The sequence below is a fragment of the Typopeltis vanoorti genome, chromosome 21 (assembly GCF_054136105.1).
Source record: "Typopeltis vanoorti isolate ZY-2024b chromosome 21, IOZ_Tvanoo_1.0, whole genome shotgun sequence".
NCBI classification, from domain to species: Eukaryota; Metazoa; Arthropoda; class Arachnida; order Uropygi; family Thelyphonidae; genus Typopeltis; species Typopeltis vanoorti.
Window position 1 is genome coordinate 25,561,468 of NC_143569.1, and position 19,517 is coordinate 25,580,984.

The window sequence follows — 19,517 nt, forward strand, 5'->3', positions numbered from 1 at the left end:
TGAAAAAGTTTCGAAAACTACATAATGCAATTTTTTTTTTTTTTTTTGAGTCATTAAAGAAAGCAGCAGACATAAAGAAAATCCTATCCTTGAAGATTTAAAGCAGTAGAAGAAATGAATCCCAGACATACAGAAATTTTGAGAAAAGGTAATGCTAGTAATAATGGACGTGTCATCACTAACAAAATTTTCCAAATTCACATGTATATAAGACACAAGAAATAAGTTTTATCGACTACATTATTGTTGATAGTGAATCTTTGTGCTGGTTGAGGATAGAAGAGTACACAACAGATTAGAAATAGGAAGTGATCACCATTTAGTTTGGTGCAGGATAAAAAAAGTATCCAGGTAATATTTTATTGATAAGATTCATGCAATCACACTTGAGAAGACTAAAAAAATGATTGTCGAAGAGAAGATTGAGAAAACAAGCTGGTTTCAGGCCAAGTAAAGATTGTCAGGATCAGATTTTCACTTTAAGACAAATGGTTGAGAAATCATGAGCATATGGCAAGGATCTGCCTTTAAGTTTTGTAGAACTGGAAAAGATATATGACAAGATGGCAGAAGGAAAGCTGTTCAGGATGCCACTATTATATAATGTCAATGGGATTTTACAGGGGAATACATAATCTATATTTGAGTTGTAAGGCACTGGTTAGAATTAAAGGATGTATGCAAAGATGGCTTGATGCAAAGTCAAGTGTGAGACAAGGATAGACATTATTATTTTGATCTTCATGGAATCAAAAGACTCATTGTGGGAAGTCAACACTAGTCAGTACAAAGTCTGTCATACCACTCATTAAACTCCACTGTCTGCACCTTCACTGCCCTCTCAAGCAATGCATTCCATGCCCCATGCAAAAAAACTTACTCTTTACTCCCTTTTGTATTCCAGAGATGATCCCTTGACCTTGTTCCTTCCTCTCATTCTATTGTATGAAAAATCTCTTCAGTGTTAATTCAATAATATCCCCTCCCCCCTTGTCTTCTATTCACCAAACTCTGCAGTCTCCATGCCCTCAGTCTATCTTAATAATCAACATTGCACGGTCATGATATCATTTTTGTTAACCATCTCAGCCCCCTCTCCAAGGTTACTTTATCTCCTTGAAATCCTGGTGACAGAAATCTAGATGTAGTCTGATCAAAGCTTTATACAATGGGACCACCACATTTTTTTTATCTCTCTCTCGTGGTTGGTGTCCTCCTTAGTATAGCAGCAGTTCTGCGAGATGTCTTCACAACCTTTACAATACGTCCTCTGAACTTGAAATTTATATCAATAATCACCCTAAGATCCCTTGTTTCTTTCAATATAACTTCACCAAGTAAGTATGAAACATCCCATCTATTATTTAAATATAAAGAGCCATTAGGCTTCATTTCGTCAATGTAAACATTATTTAAATTAAGGGGATATTAAATCCCACATTTTTTCAAACCGAATAAGAAACTCAAAGATCGGAATCAAAGAGTTTCTTGCCGAATATAGTAAACTATAAAAGTATCGGCAACTACTAGCGTAAGCTAAAGCATGTAATACAAACTAGGGCAACTCGTTGCAAAGGTAGGGAAAGTTCTGATCGCTATTCTTAGTATATCCCATATTTCCCCACCTTTGCAACGAGTTGCTCTAGTTTGTACTACGTGCTTTAGCTTACACTAATAGTCGCCGATACTTTTATATTTTACTATATTCGGCAAGAAACTCTTTGATTCCAATCTTTGAGTTTCTTATTCGGTTTTGAAACAATGTGGGATTTAATATCCCCTTAATTTAAATAATGTTTACATCGCTGAAATGAAGCCTATTGGCTCTTTATATTTAAGTAATTAAATGGGTGCACCTTTTTGACAACTCGTATAGCAGTTGTCAAAAAGTTCTTTTCACTATACCCTTAGTATTAATGTGGTCTTTTGGTCTAGCTACTCACTGATGAGACCTCAATAAAGGTCGAAACAGGTCTGGGTAGTGACCTCCCACCATAATGTATAACATCATACATCTTCTAGGAGATGGGTTTTACATTATGAGAAATACTAAGAATAGCGATCAGAACTTTCCCCACCTTTTCAACGAGCTGCTCTAGTTTGTACTACGTACTTTAGCTTACGCTAGTAGTCGCCAATACTTTTATAGTTTACTGTTCAGCAAGAAACTCTTTGATTCCAATATTTGAGTTTCTTATTCAGTTTTGACACAATGTGGGATTTAATATCCCCTTAATTTAAATAATCCCATCTCTGGATCTTAAATTTCAAACTTTATATCAGTTGCATTAAACTGATCTCCATTCATTTGTCCACCTCTCCGGTTTATTCACATTCTTTTGAGGAGCCAAAACAGAATTTCTCCTTGTAGTCCCATGACAGTATCATTGACATAAAGATTGATGGTATCATTATTTGAGCCCTGTGGAATTATTATGAAGCATTGAACCTGATATCGACATTTGATATATTAATTTCAGCTCTTTACTTTATGCAGATGATACAATACCCATGAATAAATCTAGTACAAGACTGCAGGATTCTTTAACTAAATTGAATAACTGCTGTAACAAAATCTGGCATACAAATCAACAAAAAGAACATGAAAATAGACAGAAACAAAGATATCAGGTGTATTTTGAATGGAGAACCTGTAGAACAAGGAAACTATTAGAGCTACTTAGGCACAACTTTTTCATGGCAAATTAAATATAGAAATACATAACTGAATAAGGAAAGCTGGTAGTTAGATAACCACAGAGCATTACAGGACTGATGGTATGCTCTAACATATAAATGTGTGTGTGTGTGTGTGTGAGGCATTGTTTAAATACTACTTGCAGCCTCAAGAAAAAAAATGTCTGGCTCTAGTTGTGGTAGTTATTTTATTTGCATTTCATAAAATGGGATAATGGAAAAATATCCTTAAGCATTTTTATTTGATTTTGGCATTAAGAAATAAAATAGTTAATCTTGTATGAACAAAACTATTCTGTGTTAAGAAACACACTTATCATATATACTGTACATATATCTATCAGGTTTTTAATTTGTTTTGAATTATTAGGTACACTTATTGGAATCGCAAATGGGTTTTCAAACATGGCTAGCATGTTTGCGCCTTTGGCAGCAGGCCTTTTGACACTTAATAATGTGAGTATGGTTTCAATTTTATTACTACCATTATATGCTTTTTAAAAATATCTAGTCAATTTTTTTAACTTTATGAAAGTAAGGCTTTTATAAAGAGAATGTTTTTCTGCTGATAATATAAACATATATGCTGTACTTTTTTGATTATATTATATACTAATTAATTCCAGTAATTTGATGAGTTTGTAGTCAGCTTGGCCAATCCGATAACATCTTTGCTCTCCAACCTACAGCTGACAGGTATGAATCCCACTTTAGCATTGATTCATGAATGCCATTAGATGCTAATTGATTTTTATAGCTTGTATGAGACCACACTACATATTGGAGCCAAAAGTAACAGGGAAAAGCAGTTTTTTATTTTTATTTTAACAGGCACACAAAAACTGATCTCTGGATGTGAGATTAACTTCGTTGGAAGTGAAGAAGTGATTTTAATCGCATCCAGATATTCCATGATGCGACAGCTAACCTTTGTTGGGCATGTTAGCAAATGATGTTATGGGCCATTTAATTTATAATGCATTATATGATAGGTAATAACTGGTAGAAAACAATCCACTTGGTATAAGTGCAGCTGAAAAATGCAATTTTTTTTTCTTTTGTTCAAGTGATATCACCTTATTCAATCATCCTGTTACAGATAATATTTGTGATCTATGCTTATTTTTTAAAATACCATGTCCACTTTTGATATTAGGTAACTTTCTTTCAGAGCAGTGTGTTCCTTTCAACTTCACCAAGTGTTTGATATTACTTTGATGGACCTGTGATTTCAGTCAGGATTTCTCCATGACTGCAGGTCGTAAAGAGTCCAGCTATTCCTGTCTTGGGCCTTTCTTCCCCATTTTCTTCCGACTTTCTTAATCATTGGGTCTTCCCACCTTAAGGCTGATCTTCCAGGTTTTCTTTTGGTATCTCTCAGATACCAGTTTGTAACTCTGAGTGTTTGATATAACCTGCAATAAACATTTTATTCTCTCTAAATGACATTTTCAATTATTTTTTATTAAATGAATTGCTTTGCCAGTGGTTAAAAGCAAAATCAATAAAAATTTGCAGAAATATTCCTAGTATACGCTTTTTTTTTTTTTTTTTTTTACTTAGGTGATTACTATTGGTGTCATGGCTCAGACACATTAGATACTTTTGTATGTCACCTCAATAGCCTTCACCCCAAAATCCAAATTACTATGGAAAAGGAAACTAATAATAGTTTGGTCTTTCTAGACACCTTGGTCACCTGCCTACCTCATGGTGATCTGTCCTTTTCAGTATATAGAAACCCACTCACACATCAAAAAAAAAATAAATAAATAAATAAAAAATCAGCTAACGCCTTTTTATTCCCATATATACAGGGAATAGGCAAGGCTGTTTTTAGCCCTATCTAACTTTTTGGAGACTGAGTGGGCAGTTCAATCTCCACTGGTACCCAATCAGAGATAACTGGCCCAAGGCTCACGCAGTAAAGAGAGATGGCTCTACAGATGCTGCCTTCTCGTGGTCCCTAACACTCGTGTTTAATGTCGAATATCGAATTTAATTGACTGTAGAACCCACATTATCTGAGATAATGTGGGTTCTACGGTCGATTTTCTTGAGTTTACGGGACGAAAAACCCAAGTTTCTGGGAGGAAAAACCCGCTTGCCTGTGCCAGAGATCGACTAACTCGGGAACCAGTCAAAAAAAGGCTTAGAAAAATTTCCTCTAGTCGCCGACTAGACTTGAAACCATCATTCGGCCAAGCGCCGTGGTGTGCAAATGCCACATCCACTGAGCTACACAGGCAGATATATTCACAAACTTTCCCCTCTCAACAAAATAGTGTCATAAAAATGCTTACCCATAGACCTTATAACCTTTGTTCCAATAAGAACTCTATCATATATGCTACACTTTTCTATCTAATGGTTACAGTTCCCACAATATAAAAAAATCAATTTGGGGGAATAATCAATTATTCCCACAATCCACAACTTTCTCTTCAGAAAGATTTTAGTAATGCTATCACCATCTCCTATGCCTGAGGCATCAGAAAAAATCATCATCATGTGTCGTCTCCTGTCCAGGAGGTTGACTAGCATGATGTGACTCATGGTTGACTACGGTGTAAAGATAATGTGGTGAGGACCCTTTCACAAACTCTTCGTCCAAGAAGGCTTTTGATTTTTTTGCAATTTTTTCAGCTATTACATAACTTACTTTGACACATGCTTCGCTCTCTTCCCTCTCTGCCTTCCACATTCTTGAAAGTATTCGTGGCAGTATCCATGTGTCTTAACAGAGCTGACCAGCTAACTAACCTTTAGTTGAAAGAGACCAGATAAAGGTTCCTCACGTCATGGACAGGAATCAAGCCCAGGTCTTTCCTACCAAAGGGCTTCCTCTGTACCAACTGACCTACGAAGGCTCATCAGAAAAAACATCCAGAATCTTAAAGAAATACAATCTTTGCACCACTTTCAAGCCCCATTTAAAATTAGCTACCCTTATCTGCTTCACTAAAGACAAATCCCCCCCCCTCCCCCTCTCAGTTCCAGGTGTATATAGAATTCCTTATTCCTGAAGGTTGGCCTACTATGGACAGACAGGAAGATTGGCTACCATCTGAATGGAAGAACATAAAAAATACATCTGCAGTAATGACTATGGTCAATCTGTCTTGCAGGCGATGCTTTGGACTCTATAACTCACAGGATCAGTTGGAAAAAGACCATCATGCTCTATCTCAGTAAATTTAGAAGAGACTGTTTTTTAGCTGATGCTCTTAAAAATCATCCTAATTTAAATAAATATAGTTGCACAAAACTTCCCAAAATATGGGAAACATTAATACTTCGAGATCATAGTTTACATTCTACACTGCTGACAGGTGTCCATAGAGGGTACCTCACCTAATTAGGACTGTCTTTTGTCCATGTGTTTTTTAGTTATCTTTATGCTACCTTTGTGTGTTATAAATCTCATTTTGTACTCCCTGACTATGTCTCTGTAACTGACATGAAATATTAGAAGCATTAAATACTTCTTTTGATCATTTCCTAGTGCTGTTTCACTCCATTAAACTTTTATCATGACATGGGATAGTTGCCTGCTCCTATACCTTATTCGTGATAGCATGAGATGAATTGTCTGCTCTAAGACGATGTTCTAGTCTCTACTGTTGTACTGAGCTGTGATTTGACTGGTTTGGCCCTCCTGTCATGTTTTATCCTTGCTTTCTCTGACTTCATCTTAAAGTTATGAAGTGGCTAGATGGAATTCTGACTTAGAGGTGTTCGTCATGATCCCACATCAGGTTGAGAGGGCGTGCTACCTGGAGTGTTTTCATACTATTTTGCTGCGGGGTCACTAGAATGGAAGCATCAAAGGAGCCATTGAGACCGTATGGCTGTTGCTTCCTACGTACCATTCAAGTGTGATGCGGGCAACAAATCATCCACAGATGACCTAGGTACTGGTCTGGGTGTCATGCTTAGAAAAACACCCACCATATTGAGTTCTATTAAAAGCAGTACTAGCCGGAGTTGCTTTCATACTGTTAAGGTGTGGTCACTCCGATGATGAGGCCACTAGAAGGGAAGTGCAGTAGCTTCCTTGATGCTTCTGTTGTAGTGTCCTCATCACCAGAGCACTCTCACTGTAACAGTGTGAAAGCAACTCCAGCAAATGTTGCCTTTCAACAAGCAAGGCATGAACAGTATCATTGCCTACATGGGATTCTCACTTAGAGGCTTTCATTCATGATCCTACATTAAGGACTTAAAGGTATTCAGACCCCAATGTACGTGAAGCAGATGTTTAAGGCTCTGCTCACAGCCACTCGGTATGACCTCGACTATAAAAATAATCGGCCATATGTCAGAGGATGAGTCTCAGTACATTGCAGCATGGTGGCTGCTCTTCTAAGCATGAGACACACCAGTTCTTAGGTTTTCTGTGAATGATTTGGTGCTTGCATGTCACACCTGAAAAGGATGGCATATGAAGCAATGGCATAGTCTTATGGCTACCTTGATGTTTCCATATAGGAAACATCAAAGAAATATAGGATTGATTAAACTTGTGTTTAATTATTTATTTGTGCTATGTTTATTCCATTAAACATTATAATGTTCAAACCAATATTTAAGTCTAAATAGTCAATTTTTCAGTATCTAACAATGGTAATACTTTGTTTTTTGCAATAATCATTAACAAATTACAAAAACACTTCAAGTGTTGGTATTTGCTTTCACCTTACATTCCAGGCCACCTACAACTACACTTAGAGGGCATCCCACCTAGATAGGACTTTAGTGTCACCCATGTGATTGGGCTTAGTATTGTGTGGTATTTGTGTATATGTTACATTAGTTTTTTTGTAATCCTTGAAGATGTCTGAGTGAATGAGACGAAATATAGGAAGTATTAAATTCTGTTTTAATCCTTTCTGAGTGCTGTATACAAACCATTAAGTCTCCATGATGTCCTCACAGCACTTAAGCCTCTACACACGGTATAACACGATGGGAGTTTAATCCCAAATATAATTAGATATCAAGAGCAACTACTGGAGATTTTCCAACATTTTCCATGGCATTTATTGAGAGGCTTCAAGGTTGCATAGAAGTTGAGTACTAATGATTTTTCTCCATTACTTTAGAAAGACCCGAATGAATTTGGATGGTGATTTTGATGATAAAGATTTGTCTTTCTTTGGAATGGATTGAACATGGGCTAATTTCCAGATTGCAGGATAGATATACCAATGGAATAGGTGAGAATAAAAACACCATAAATAACAAGAATCATCTGTGGGGCACAAACCTTCAGAACAATTGGAAAAATCCCATCAGTTCTTTGAGAAGCATGTGCCAAGTGCTGCAGGAGAAGAAACAAGCATACAGCAATTGATTTTCATTAAAATCTCCATCTTCCTTTCAGTTCATACCAAAGCCTAGAACAGCTACAAACAAACTATCAATACAACTGATTTTGAAAGGGCTAAAAGCAGGAAACTTGCATTATGTCTGAACGACAGTTATACTTTTTTGTCTCTTACAAAACTAGTGGAAACAGGATTAAACAGAAATTATGGTCAATAGCTTTTGCAAGAGACAAGAAAGTGTAACTGTCATTCAGACATAATGCAAGTTTCCTGCTTTTAGCCCTTTCAAAATCAGTTGTGTTGATAGTATGTTTAGCTGTTCTAGGCTTTAGTATGAATTGAAAGGAAGATGGAGATTTTAATGAAAGTCAGTTGCTGCATGCTTGTTTCTTCTTCTGCACAGCTTGACATGTGCCTCTGAGAAAACTAAATGCTCAGATAAAGGATGAGGATTTAAATTGGAATGAAGAATAAATGTTTCCATACCACTAAGAAATGCTTCAGTTTAACAGAAGAAAGAAAACCATAATCACCAAAGAAATCATGGATAGAAATCGTTGCATTTGGCATTCTTATGATGATATGTGAATGAGCAGTTGTGTGGGTGTTGGATTGTGGGTTTCAGTTGCCTGGAGGTCAGCTTCCACGGTAGTCATTAGTGAGGAATAATCTATCATTGTTAGATTTTATCCAATGTTTTGGTATGATTTGAATTACTTGTGTAGAACCACTGGTTGGTAAATGTCCTGTCATATCTACCTGCAGGCCCAGTTAAGCATAAAAAATCTCCAAGGAAGATAACTTCTATTAGAAAAAGTTGTACTGGAGAAAACTAACAATAGTCAAGTTCAAAATGGTATGGTATATGCACAAATGCCACTTTTGACGTGAAAAGAGTTCAAAAAAGTGTGTAATTGGGAAAAAAAAAAATAGCGAGTGCATCAAGAAGATGAAACTTAAATTTCTATTTTCTGCATTTATATTACTGGGAATATAAATTTGCTTTTCAATTGAATGCATTACATAATTTTAAACATAATAGACAATATTATTAATTATTAAAATGTTAAAAGTTGCAGCTTCTAAATTCCAGCCAACCCCAGCACCCGACTCACTTTTTTACATGATAGGTATGCTTGCTTATGATCTTTGAAAGATTCCTAGAAGCTGCCAATTAAGAGTGTGAAACACTTCATGACTAAATAAAAATGTGAATTAATCCTATCGTTTTACATAGAACTATATGCTTATCGTGTAATTCAAAAAAATCCTATTCTGCAGTATGCCTCAAGTTATTATTTTTCTTTTTCAGGAGAGTATTAGTCAGTGGTCCAAAGTATATTATCTCGCTGCAGTACTGTATGTGGTTGGCACCATAGTATTTTTAATTTTTGTATCAGCAGATATTCAACCATGGACTTCTGGCAGAAACTCGGGTAGCGTTTTGATAAATGAATGTTTATCTGAAGAAGAACATACTCAAGATGAAAAAGAAAGACTGTTAAAGAAGGGAGGCCTTCCTGTGTTATATGATTAATAACAAATGATGTACAAGATAATAACTTCAGTTCAAGATTAATGTAAAATTACAGTCTTTTTTGTACCTGTCTGTTTAGATGTTTTAAGGTTATTTTCCTTCCATGTTTAAAATTTAAGTTGATATGTAATTATCACCACACAATTTACTTTCTTTTGAAGTGGTATTACAAAATTATGTAACACAATGGGTTGGCTGCTTTTGGTGATATTCACATTACAATAATTTTTTTTCTGTTGTAATTAGTGGAGCCGCTGTAGCTAAGCTGGTTTCAGAGAAGCCCTTTGGTTGAAACAACTTGTATGTGAAGAACCTTTATTAGATGTTTTCATTTTAAACTGAGATAGTCAATCTCATATGGAGGTGGCAGGGTTTCCTCTCCTGGAAACTGTTTTATCATCCTGCAAAACAGACAGACTGGCCAGAACACATGCAATTTACGCACATAAGAATGAAAATCAACTACCTTGTTCCATCAAATTTGGGTTTGAACACCTGCACAGTATGGTGTGAGTCTATACATAAACGTAAAACAAAGGAATTGGTACAATTTGATATCACCTATTGAGCAAGTTACTTAGAGTACTAATGAACCTACAAGATGTCATGCCATACAATAAATAAATTTATGGTATGACATCTTTTTTGTTAAAAAAATAAACAGAAATGTGCAGTGTATTTTTATTTTAACAAGCTAACTGATTTTTTTTTGCATATTTGTGTATTAGATCTGTTTTTGTTTCGAGCTAGTCAGAGAAAGAACAAATACTCCACTTTTTTGTCTCATCTCCTAGAGCATCCCAGACATTCTCTATAGCAGGGGTTCTCAACCTTTTCCAGTGGCGTACCACTATATTTAATTCAAGATATTATACCAGTAAGGCAGTGGCTCACGTACCACCAGTGGTATGTGTACCATAGGTTGAGAATCCCTGTTCTATAGGATTAAGGTCATGTGACCAAGTTGGGCCAGTCCATATGTACAATCCCTTCTTGAAGATATTGGTCCATGAACTTTGCTAAGTGAGGACAAGCATTATCATCTTTTAGAATAAATGTCTCCCCTATTGCACCTGCATACAGATGAACATATGGATCAAGGACCTCATCTCTATGAATCACATACAAGGTTGATGTCTCCCCCAAACCATTGCATAAGTGCCCCTTTCATAGATATTAGGATGATAAGACATCCCTGGTTCTATCCAGCTCAGAGCATGCCTGGTATAGCTTTATAGATTAGAGCAGGACTCGTTTTAAACAATATCCCATTGGTCTTGGGTCCAGTTGATACAGAACTTAGTCCATTTCAAACATTCTCTCCTGTGAAATTGGGACATGTAGATACCATTGTTTCCGTAGTCAACAAAGTCAGATCATAGGTGATTTGAGGTAGCATTCCTGTTTCAGCAAGCAGGTAAAGAGATATTGGTCATTCATTTCAGTTATAGCCAGTGGCCTTCCTTCATCATATTTCTTAGATGCTATTCACAACTGTTGGAACTGGTTCCACAGTGTATGAACCATTGAATGACTTGCATGCAACCGTTTGGCTACCTCCACTCCACCTGACTTTGGCTATCATAAAATGTATTGTTCTCATTCCAGACAAGAAATGGAAAAACCATTCCACAATGGCTCATTTATACGTACCATTGACAGCACTACTCATTTGTATACAAAAATCAGACTTGGTGCCACTTTTTACGCACCATCATGCCCCTCCCCTCCAAATTATTGCAAATTTTCTCATTGTTCATTAATTTATGGAAGCTGGTTAATGTGCAACCAGAAAATAAGTGACACCACTGTAATTTTTGAATTAAACTGCTTACTGTATACCTGCAAAAAAATTTTTTTTTAAAAATAGTGATTTCAAATAAAATAAAATCAAACCTCATGGATTTTAAAGTTTACAGATTTGCATACAAAATTACATATCACTGAACAGCTGGGAAAAAAAAAGTGAACAGTGCGTTTAACATTTTTTCATTTAAAATGCAGTGGATAGTTGGGTTTATAAGTATTTATGTAATTGTTAGTTGAGTTTACAAATATTTATGTAATTTTTAGTTGTCTTTCAAAAATGTATATTTTTTGTGAAAATTTTGTTTATTAAAGTATATTTAGTGTTGTGTTTATTTTACATATTTTCTTAAAAAAGTAAAGGTAATAAACACATTTTTTGCATATTCTTTATTAAAATGCCATCTATATAATAGCAACATAAAGAAACAATTTAGATAATTTTATTTTCTGGGGGAAGGATTTATGCTAATCAAGAACTGTGCTTACTATGATGTTTAACTCTTCCAAGCCCATCACCAAAAACCCTGAACCTGCATTGTGGGTCCCACTTCTCACACTGCAGTCTGCCTGCTTATTTTTCACTATAAAAAGAGCTTGTTCTCCATTTATCTGCCTATCTAGTGTCATTTTGCTGCTGGGACAGACACATGACGCTGCTGGTGCCATAAATGTTTTCTTGTTTACACGTGATCATGCAACACTTGACTTTCACCTTTTAGCGTGTTTGCTTGCTTTTCGCATTCTCTGTGGCTACCCGATAACAGCCAGAACAAATGTCGGGTGTGAGAACTTGAACACTAAAACGAAGGCAACATCAATACCAAATCAGTCATTTCTGAAATTATTGCTAGGATCTTGAAAAGATACAATTTAGTTCCTACATTTTTCACTATCAACAAACTCTCCTCTTGCTTACCATCAACTAAAGATAAACCATACCCTCTCTCCCTGGTGTTTACCAAGTTCAGTGTGAATGCCTCTGCTCATACTTTGGACAAACAGTACATTCTGTTGATGACTACAAGAATGCCAGTCTTATATTAATATTAAACTCAAAAATCTAGCCTTGCTCATCGTAGAATGGACAGTGACCACAATTTCCTATGGTCCAACACTCGCCTTTTATGCCAGTGCAGGTTATTTAAAGCACTGAAGCACTTCTATAACATTCAAATCAGAATGACTGTATTGCAAAGATTTGGGAGAGCCTCATAAAATGGCAATCAACAGTGTATTTTCTCCTCTCCAATTTTTTATTTTTTAAATTTAATGTAATGCCGTGTCATTTCATTATCTAATTATATTTAATTTGATTTCAAATTTGGGCTTTATTGTAACTGACCACTAGGTGGCACATGGCTCAGCTCTGTAAATAGGATTAAAATTATTTTTTCTTGGTTTACCTGATGACCAGTTAGTTTCTGATCAAAATATTTGCAGTAATAGAATTATATTCTTGTGAATATGTGAGTCTAATAAACACTATGCCACAAGTACCATTAAAAATTTGTCTAAAATTTCTTTCATGTATGTCTAATGATCTGATCCTAAGAAAATTACTGATGCAAATTTACTGGTTATTTCAGCTTTGGAAGTGGAGCTGAAGTTATTAATTTATTTGTTTTATAAGGGTTGAGAATGACAGTGCTGAAAAATTATCTATATATATAAAAAATTTAGTTTCATGTTAAAATCTAGATATATATAAAAAATTTAGTTTCATATTAAATTCTTTTAGTTATGTTAAAATCTAGATAGCCACGTTTAATTAAAAAAAAATTATTACTGTGAAGTATACCGGAATGACAAACTGAATCCTGTTTTTCACAGATTGAAACACAAGATCCAATTTATATCCAGGTATTCTTTAAACTGAAATTACAATTTAACTATATTTATTAACTTTCACTTTAAACCTCCTGTGTAATTTAGCATCAGCTATTTCATCAACAAATGGTTAATTATGCAAAAATAAAACATATAGAAAATGCATAATTTAAGCAAATTAATTTCTCAGACTGCTTAAATCAACAGTGTTAATTTTAACTAGGCATACTTGTGTTATTTCTGCTTAGGTTTCTGGCTTGTAAAATAATCATCGCTGTTAACTGAACACTGGAAATAATTCATGAATTGAGAAAGGCAGTGTCTGTGGCAAACTAACTTTTATCATTCAGCATGTTTTGACCGTTTAGACTTGCATGAGTCACTCCAAAGCTTACCCAATAACACCTTGCTTTTTTTTTTTTTTTTTAATAGATGTGAGAGATTTTCTGAAAATCTTAAAAATGTTAGTGTACAGTCAAGTATTTTTAGTTTTTAAAATGTATTATTATTAATATGATGCACTAACACCCTTATAGACATCTTTTGATCATATAACATGTGATCACTGCACTTTTTTTTTTTTTTTTATGTATGCTCAATTCCACTTAATCAAACATGGCTATGAAATACAGGCATAAATTTATTTTATGATAATCATCGGTATTTTTTTAATGTCAGTTATCCATTTTAAAGGAAATTATGTTGGCTAATATTAATTACATAAATTTATTATTTTGGCAAAGTCAAATTGCCATCATCAGTAACACCTGACAATATATGTTGTACATGCAGGCACTACACTGTATATGAGGCTAAAGCATGGCAACCAAAAGTAAGCCTAACATCGTAAACAGTGCTCTTTAGAGGTTAAAATGAGTGTCCTTTGGCTGAGGATGAGTGTTTCCCAAATTTGGGAGTTTCGTGCAGTCAGATTTGTTGAGGTTTGGGTAGTTCCCTAAGGCAGAACAGATTCAAGGAACGGTTAATAGTTCCTCTTATTTATATTTGCTATAGATCCACCACATGATATGCTAGAAGGACACTACTCCACTACAGCAAATATAAATATGCAAGACTATTTCTTGAATCTGCCTCAGTCTTAAGAAACTACCCAAACCTCAACCAACTTATTTGAATGAAACTGCTTCAAATTTGGGAAGCACCCATCCTTCGTACATTAGTCCACCAGGGGCACTACTTTTGATTGCTTTGCTTTAGCCTCATTTATCCAGTGTAATGCTCACATGTACACACATTCCCTAATGACGGCAAATTGACTTTGCCAAATATTGTAATTAATATTAGTCTGTTGTAATTTCCTTAAAAAATATAGTTACAAATAGCCAATTTCTAAGACTTATTACCAGATTTATTTATTAGTATACAAATTTTTTGGCTTTAAGGGGAGCTTGTTACAAAAAAAAAAAAAAAAATGCAACATTATAAGAAACTGTTGGTGAAAATTAGCATAACAGAATAAGATTTCTTGACTACTAGGGCCCCCAGGTGTACCTACCTGAGAAACTGCTGATAATAATCGCGATGGTGATATACAATATATCATATTTGTGAAAAAATGGCAGATAATAAGAGTGATGGTGACAAACAGTAGGGGTTACCATCCTTATGCCTGTAAGTGCCTTGGCATCTGCCAATGTATCCAGAGGTGCCCGCTCAGCCTCGTAGAATCCTCTATTCTATTGATTTTATTGCGAGAAATCAGTGTGCGAAGATCCTGCATAAAAAGCCGCTACTTTCAGTGTGTTAACAAAGTTAGTCTTTCTCTTCAAATGTTACTCTTCGGCTAAAAGTCAGTATCAGTGAGTTTGACTGCATCTTAATGAGCAGTTCTTGGGTTATAAACAGTTATTGTCCTCTCCTAAAATGAATATGGATAGTAAAAAAAAAATGTAATTATCAATCTGAATGGGAAGAAGACTACTGCTTTGTTAAAATAAAAGACAAAAGTATGTCTTTGATATGTGGCAATTCTGTTGCAGTCATAAAGAAACAATGTGGAGTGGCATTTCAAGACTAATCATTCCTTGTTTGACCACAACTACCCAATTAATTCTGAACGGAGAAAGAAAAAAGTATGTGAAACTGAAGTCAAAACTTACATCTCAACAGTTAGTTTTTATTAGACCAATAGTAAAGCATAAAAATGCCACCATTGCTTCTTATAAAATTACTCAACAGCAAAAAGGAAAAAATCATATCAGGATGGTGAATTGATAAAAGAGGCATTTCCTGCAGAGTAAATGCTTTTGAGAGCTTTAAAAACAAACAAATTATGACAGCAATGTCAGACCTGCAGCTTTCAAATAAAACAATCACAAGGTGATTCAGCTCAACAAATGTATCAGATACAGCGGAATTGGCTGTTTTAGTAAGAATGGTATTTGAGGACTTTTCTGTTAGGGAGGAGCTGTTGAAATTATTGCTCTTGAGTGGTCAAACAACAGGAATGGAAATTTACCTACATCAAAACAATAGATTTTCCTCTAAGTAAGTTGGCAGCAATCACCACTGATGGAGCCCCAGCAATGGTGGGTACTTCCAAAGGATTTATTGCTCTTTGCAGGGAAGACAAATCATTTCTGATATTTAGCATACCATTATGCATTAATTTATCAAGAAGCATCGTGCAGTAAATTTCTCTTCTTCGGTCACATTATGAAAACAGTTCTAAGAATAATACTCAATTAGAGCCTCTCCTCTACAGCACTGCTTCTAAGTCTTTCATTGAGAGTACTGACGATGTAACTAAAAAAAGATCTTATTCTTCATTCAGAAGTTCACTGGCTAAGCAAAGGAGAAGTACTTTAAAGATTTGCGAGTTCAATTGAAGAGATAAAAGAACAGAACTATGAGCAGTTAAGTAATCCTTTTTGGTTAATGGATTTGAGTTTCCTTATGGATATCATAGAAAAATTAAATTCTCTAAACTTGAAACTCCAAGGAAAGGATAAACACGTTGCAATGATAAGTTCGATCAGATCAGTCAAAGAGAAGCGGACTTTGTGGATATATCATTTGGAGCATAAATCTCAATCATTTCCCAAATCTGAAGAAAATGCGACAACAGAGTTTTGTCCTGGAATCATTTGTTAAATCGCTTCAGAAGAATTTCACAAGAGGTTTCACCAGTTCAACAACATTCACGTCTCGGATACTTATATTAAAAACTCAAAACATTTTATAGATAAAATAAACATCCCTATCTTTGAAGAGGATGTACTAGCAAGCCTGGACATTACATCTCTGTTTACTAACATTCCAGTGGTTGAAGTCATCAACATCTTAGACAACTTGTTTCCAAGAAACATCACTACTTTGTTCGATCACTGTTTAACTTCTATTTTATTTGGCAAAAAACGATCTCCAAACAACTCACTGGATTAGCTATGGGTAGCCCCCTCTCACCGCCTTGTGCTGACTTATTCATGGAAGATCTAGAGAAAACAATCTTATCCCAGATCATTCCAAAACCGAAAATTTGGTACAGATATGTAGATGACATCTTTATCATTTGGGATCATATGAAAGAAGAACTAATGAATTACCTCAACCAAATCAGTAATTTCCACGGTACCATCAAATTCACATTAGAAATGGAAAAAGATAAAACTGCCATTCCTTGACATTTTAATAAAGAAACAAACCAATAATAGTATCAACCTATCTGTATACAGAAAACCTACAAATACTGGACGTTACCTCCATAACTCAGCTCATTACATAGCTCAGAAACTTAGCATTATTCATAGTCTTAAGAAAAGAGCTTGTATAGCTCTTTTCTTGTATACGACAGACAAGGATGACCTACTAATGGAATTAACCACAATATCCAGAGAACTTTCTTTAAATGGTTACCCAAAAAGACTCTATAACAAGATTCTCTTTACTGATATACACATAGACAACGTGATGACGTCCAATACATCAATACAATTACGATTCCTTTTGTCAGCAACATTTCCAAAAAATTAGCTAACCTTTTAAAACCACATAAGATCAGAGTGGCATTCAAACCAATCAACACTATTCGGAAATTTTTAAGATCACCGAAAGATCCCCACCCATTCTACAAGTACTCTGGAGTATATAATATACCTTGCTCATGTGGTATTAGCTATGTAGGTCAGACCTCTAGAAGCTTTGAAACGAGAAAGAAAGAACACATAGGGATATGTCAGAAATAACAGACAAGACATTTCAGGCCTTTCATGCGACTTTGCCTCTACTAACCATCACATTGAGTGGGATAAGAGCCTTATGCCATACATAGAAGATAACTACCATTCAAGAACCTTTAAAGAAGCAGCTACAGTCGCTCGTAAAACTGAAAACTTAAACAAGAATCAAGGTCTAATTTTACCAGAAATTTGGAAAACTTTTATCAGATCATTAAACATCAAAGAAATGAACTTTCATAACAATTACGTCATGAGCCATAACGAATAAATCACGTTAACGAGACATGCACATTGTCACACACAATACCAATTTTTTGTATGAATTAGAACCATCAGTTATAACCTAGTCTGTAACCTTCATTTTAGCTTACTAGTTTGTATTCCCTGAGGATGCCAATAGAAAAATTGGCGAAACATGTAGGAGGATAAAATAAAGCTACTTGACAAAGATTATATAAAAAAAGTGTAACAGTCTTGAGAAAGATTTCCTGTTTTAAAAAGTTGTGCATACAAGATATCTTTTTTTGGATCAACATACTTGCGTGAGCATTTTCTCCCCGCCATGAACTCATAAAATCTAAATATACAGATCGCGACTAAAGGACTTGTCAATGATATGCAACTCCAAGGATCCCATTAAAATCCATTTTTCTTCGCAATTTATTTAATTTGTTTATAACATTTTTGTTCCTTTCCCATAAAAACAAAATTACAATGATTCTTTTATCTATTTACAACATAAATTTATCTTGATTGTTTAATTGCTTTAAGATGGCGGGGGCAGGGAGAAGTGCCCCAGTACTTTTCCTCATCTTAAAAGTGCTTCAGAGCTCAAAAAGGTAGGTAACCTCTGATATACAGCATACATATATCATACTTGTTATGACATTATCTGATTTTGTATAGCACTTAAAGCAATTTTCTTTAAGTATGCTTGTATTCCAAGTCAATTTATACTGTGGATTCATGTGAAAATGAACAAAAATTTTATGACAATTACTGGGTTTTCATGTAGGTTATGCACTCAGTTATTTCTTAATCCACTTATATTCCTTAGTCTTCCTCTTGGTCTTTTTTTCTGTCATACTAGCAGATCTTTAATAGTTAATCATATTAGGAGTACAATAACAAGAACAGCTGAGAATGTTAGCATTTGCTCAGAGAACTACAATTACTGAGCAAATGCTAACATTCTCAGCTATTCCCACTATAGAGCTGCTAATATGATTAACTATTAAAGATCTGCTAGCATGACAGTAAAAAAGTTATGTTATCATAATTGGTGACAAATAATTTGCTAAACAACAGCCATCATTCTCTCAATTATTAGCCATGTATGGCCTTAAGCAATACATAAATGATGAGGGATTTCAATTGCAATGCACTGAAAATCCAATCACAGATCACTTTCCAAATAGCTGTAAAAATTCCTCTGCAATATTAGCATCTACAGGCACAAAATATATCATTATCCAGTATCCTAAGAATAAACTACAGCATGCTAAAACATAAGTACTATATCCTGGAAGTAGATAAAATCTGAACCTCTACTTACTGCAAATTCATTAACATATTAAATACGGAAATAGAACATGCAGCTGTCATACTCCAAGGAGGCAGGTGGAAACCAATATAGCCATGGATAATACAAAACTCTCAGAGATAAAATCTATAAAAAGCACAAAAAATGTCCTTACAGTGAATATAGAAGCATAACTTAAGAAATTATAGGAACCAGGTAAGCTATAAATTGAAAGAAGGAAAAAATGAGTATTATCATAATGAATTTTTGAAATATAGGAACCAGGTAAGCTATAAATTGAAAGAAGGAAAAAATGAGTATTATCATAATGAATTTTTGAAATGTGAAGGCAGTGTCAAACAATGGAAATTTGTAAATGATATACCCAGCAAAAAACATTCAAGCACTTCCAAGACTTAGCAATGATATCAACAATCATACAGATTTAATTAGTGATAGAATTTTAGCAGATGAATTTAATAACTATTTTGTAGCCACCAATGAAAAATTTGTAAATAGTCCTAATACTCATCAGTAAATTGCACTCATTAAAGAAATGAGAGTTTCATGTACTTTTATTTCCTACTTGTGAGAAT

At 34.7% G+C, this 19,517-nt stretch overlaps 1 protein-coding gene across 2 annotated transcripts in view; it reads left to right on the forward strand.

The window, feature by feature from the left end:
- The window catches only part of LOC150094680 (sialin-like), a 143,780-nt gene extending 132,024 nt beyond the window's left edge, over window positions 1-11,756 (forward strand). For both annotated transcript variants that reach the window (XM_090411368.1, XM_090411367.1), the window contains exons 11-12: window positions 3,068-3,153; window positions 9,340-11,756. In XM_090411368.1, the coding sequence (XP_090267494.1) occupies window positions 3,068-3,153; window positions 9,340-9,564 (311 nt within the window). In that variant the 3' untranslated portion in view covers window positions 9,565-11,756. The remainder of the gene's footprint in view (window positions 1-3,067; window positions 3,154-9,339) is intronic.
- The last annotated feature ends 7,761 nt before the right edge of the window (window positions 11,757-19,517 follow it).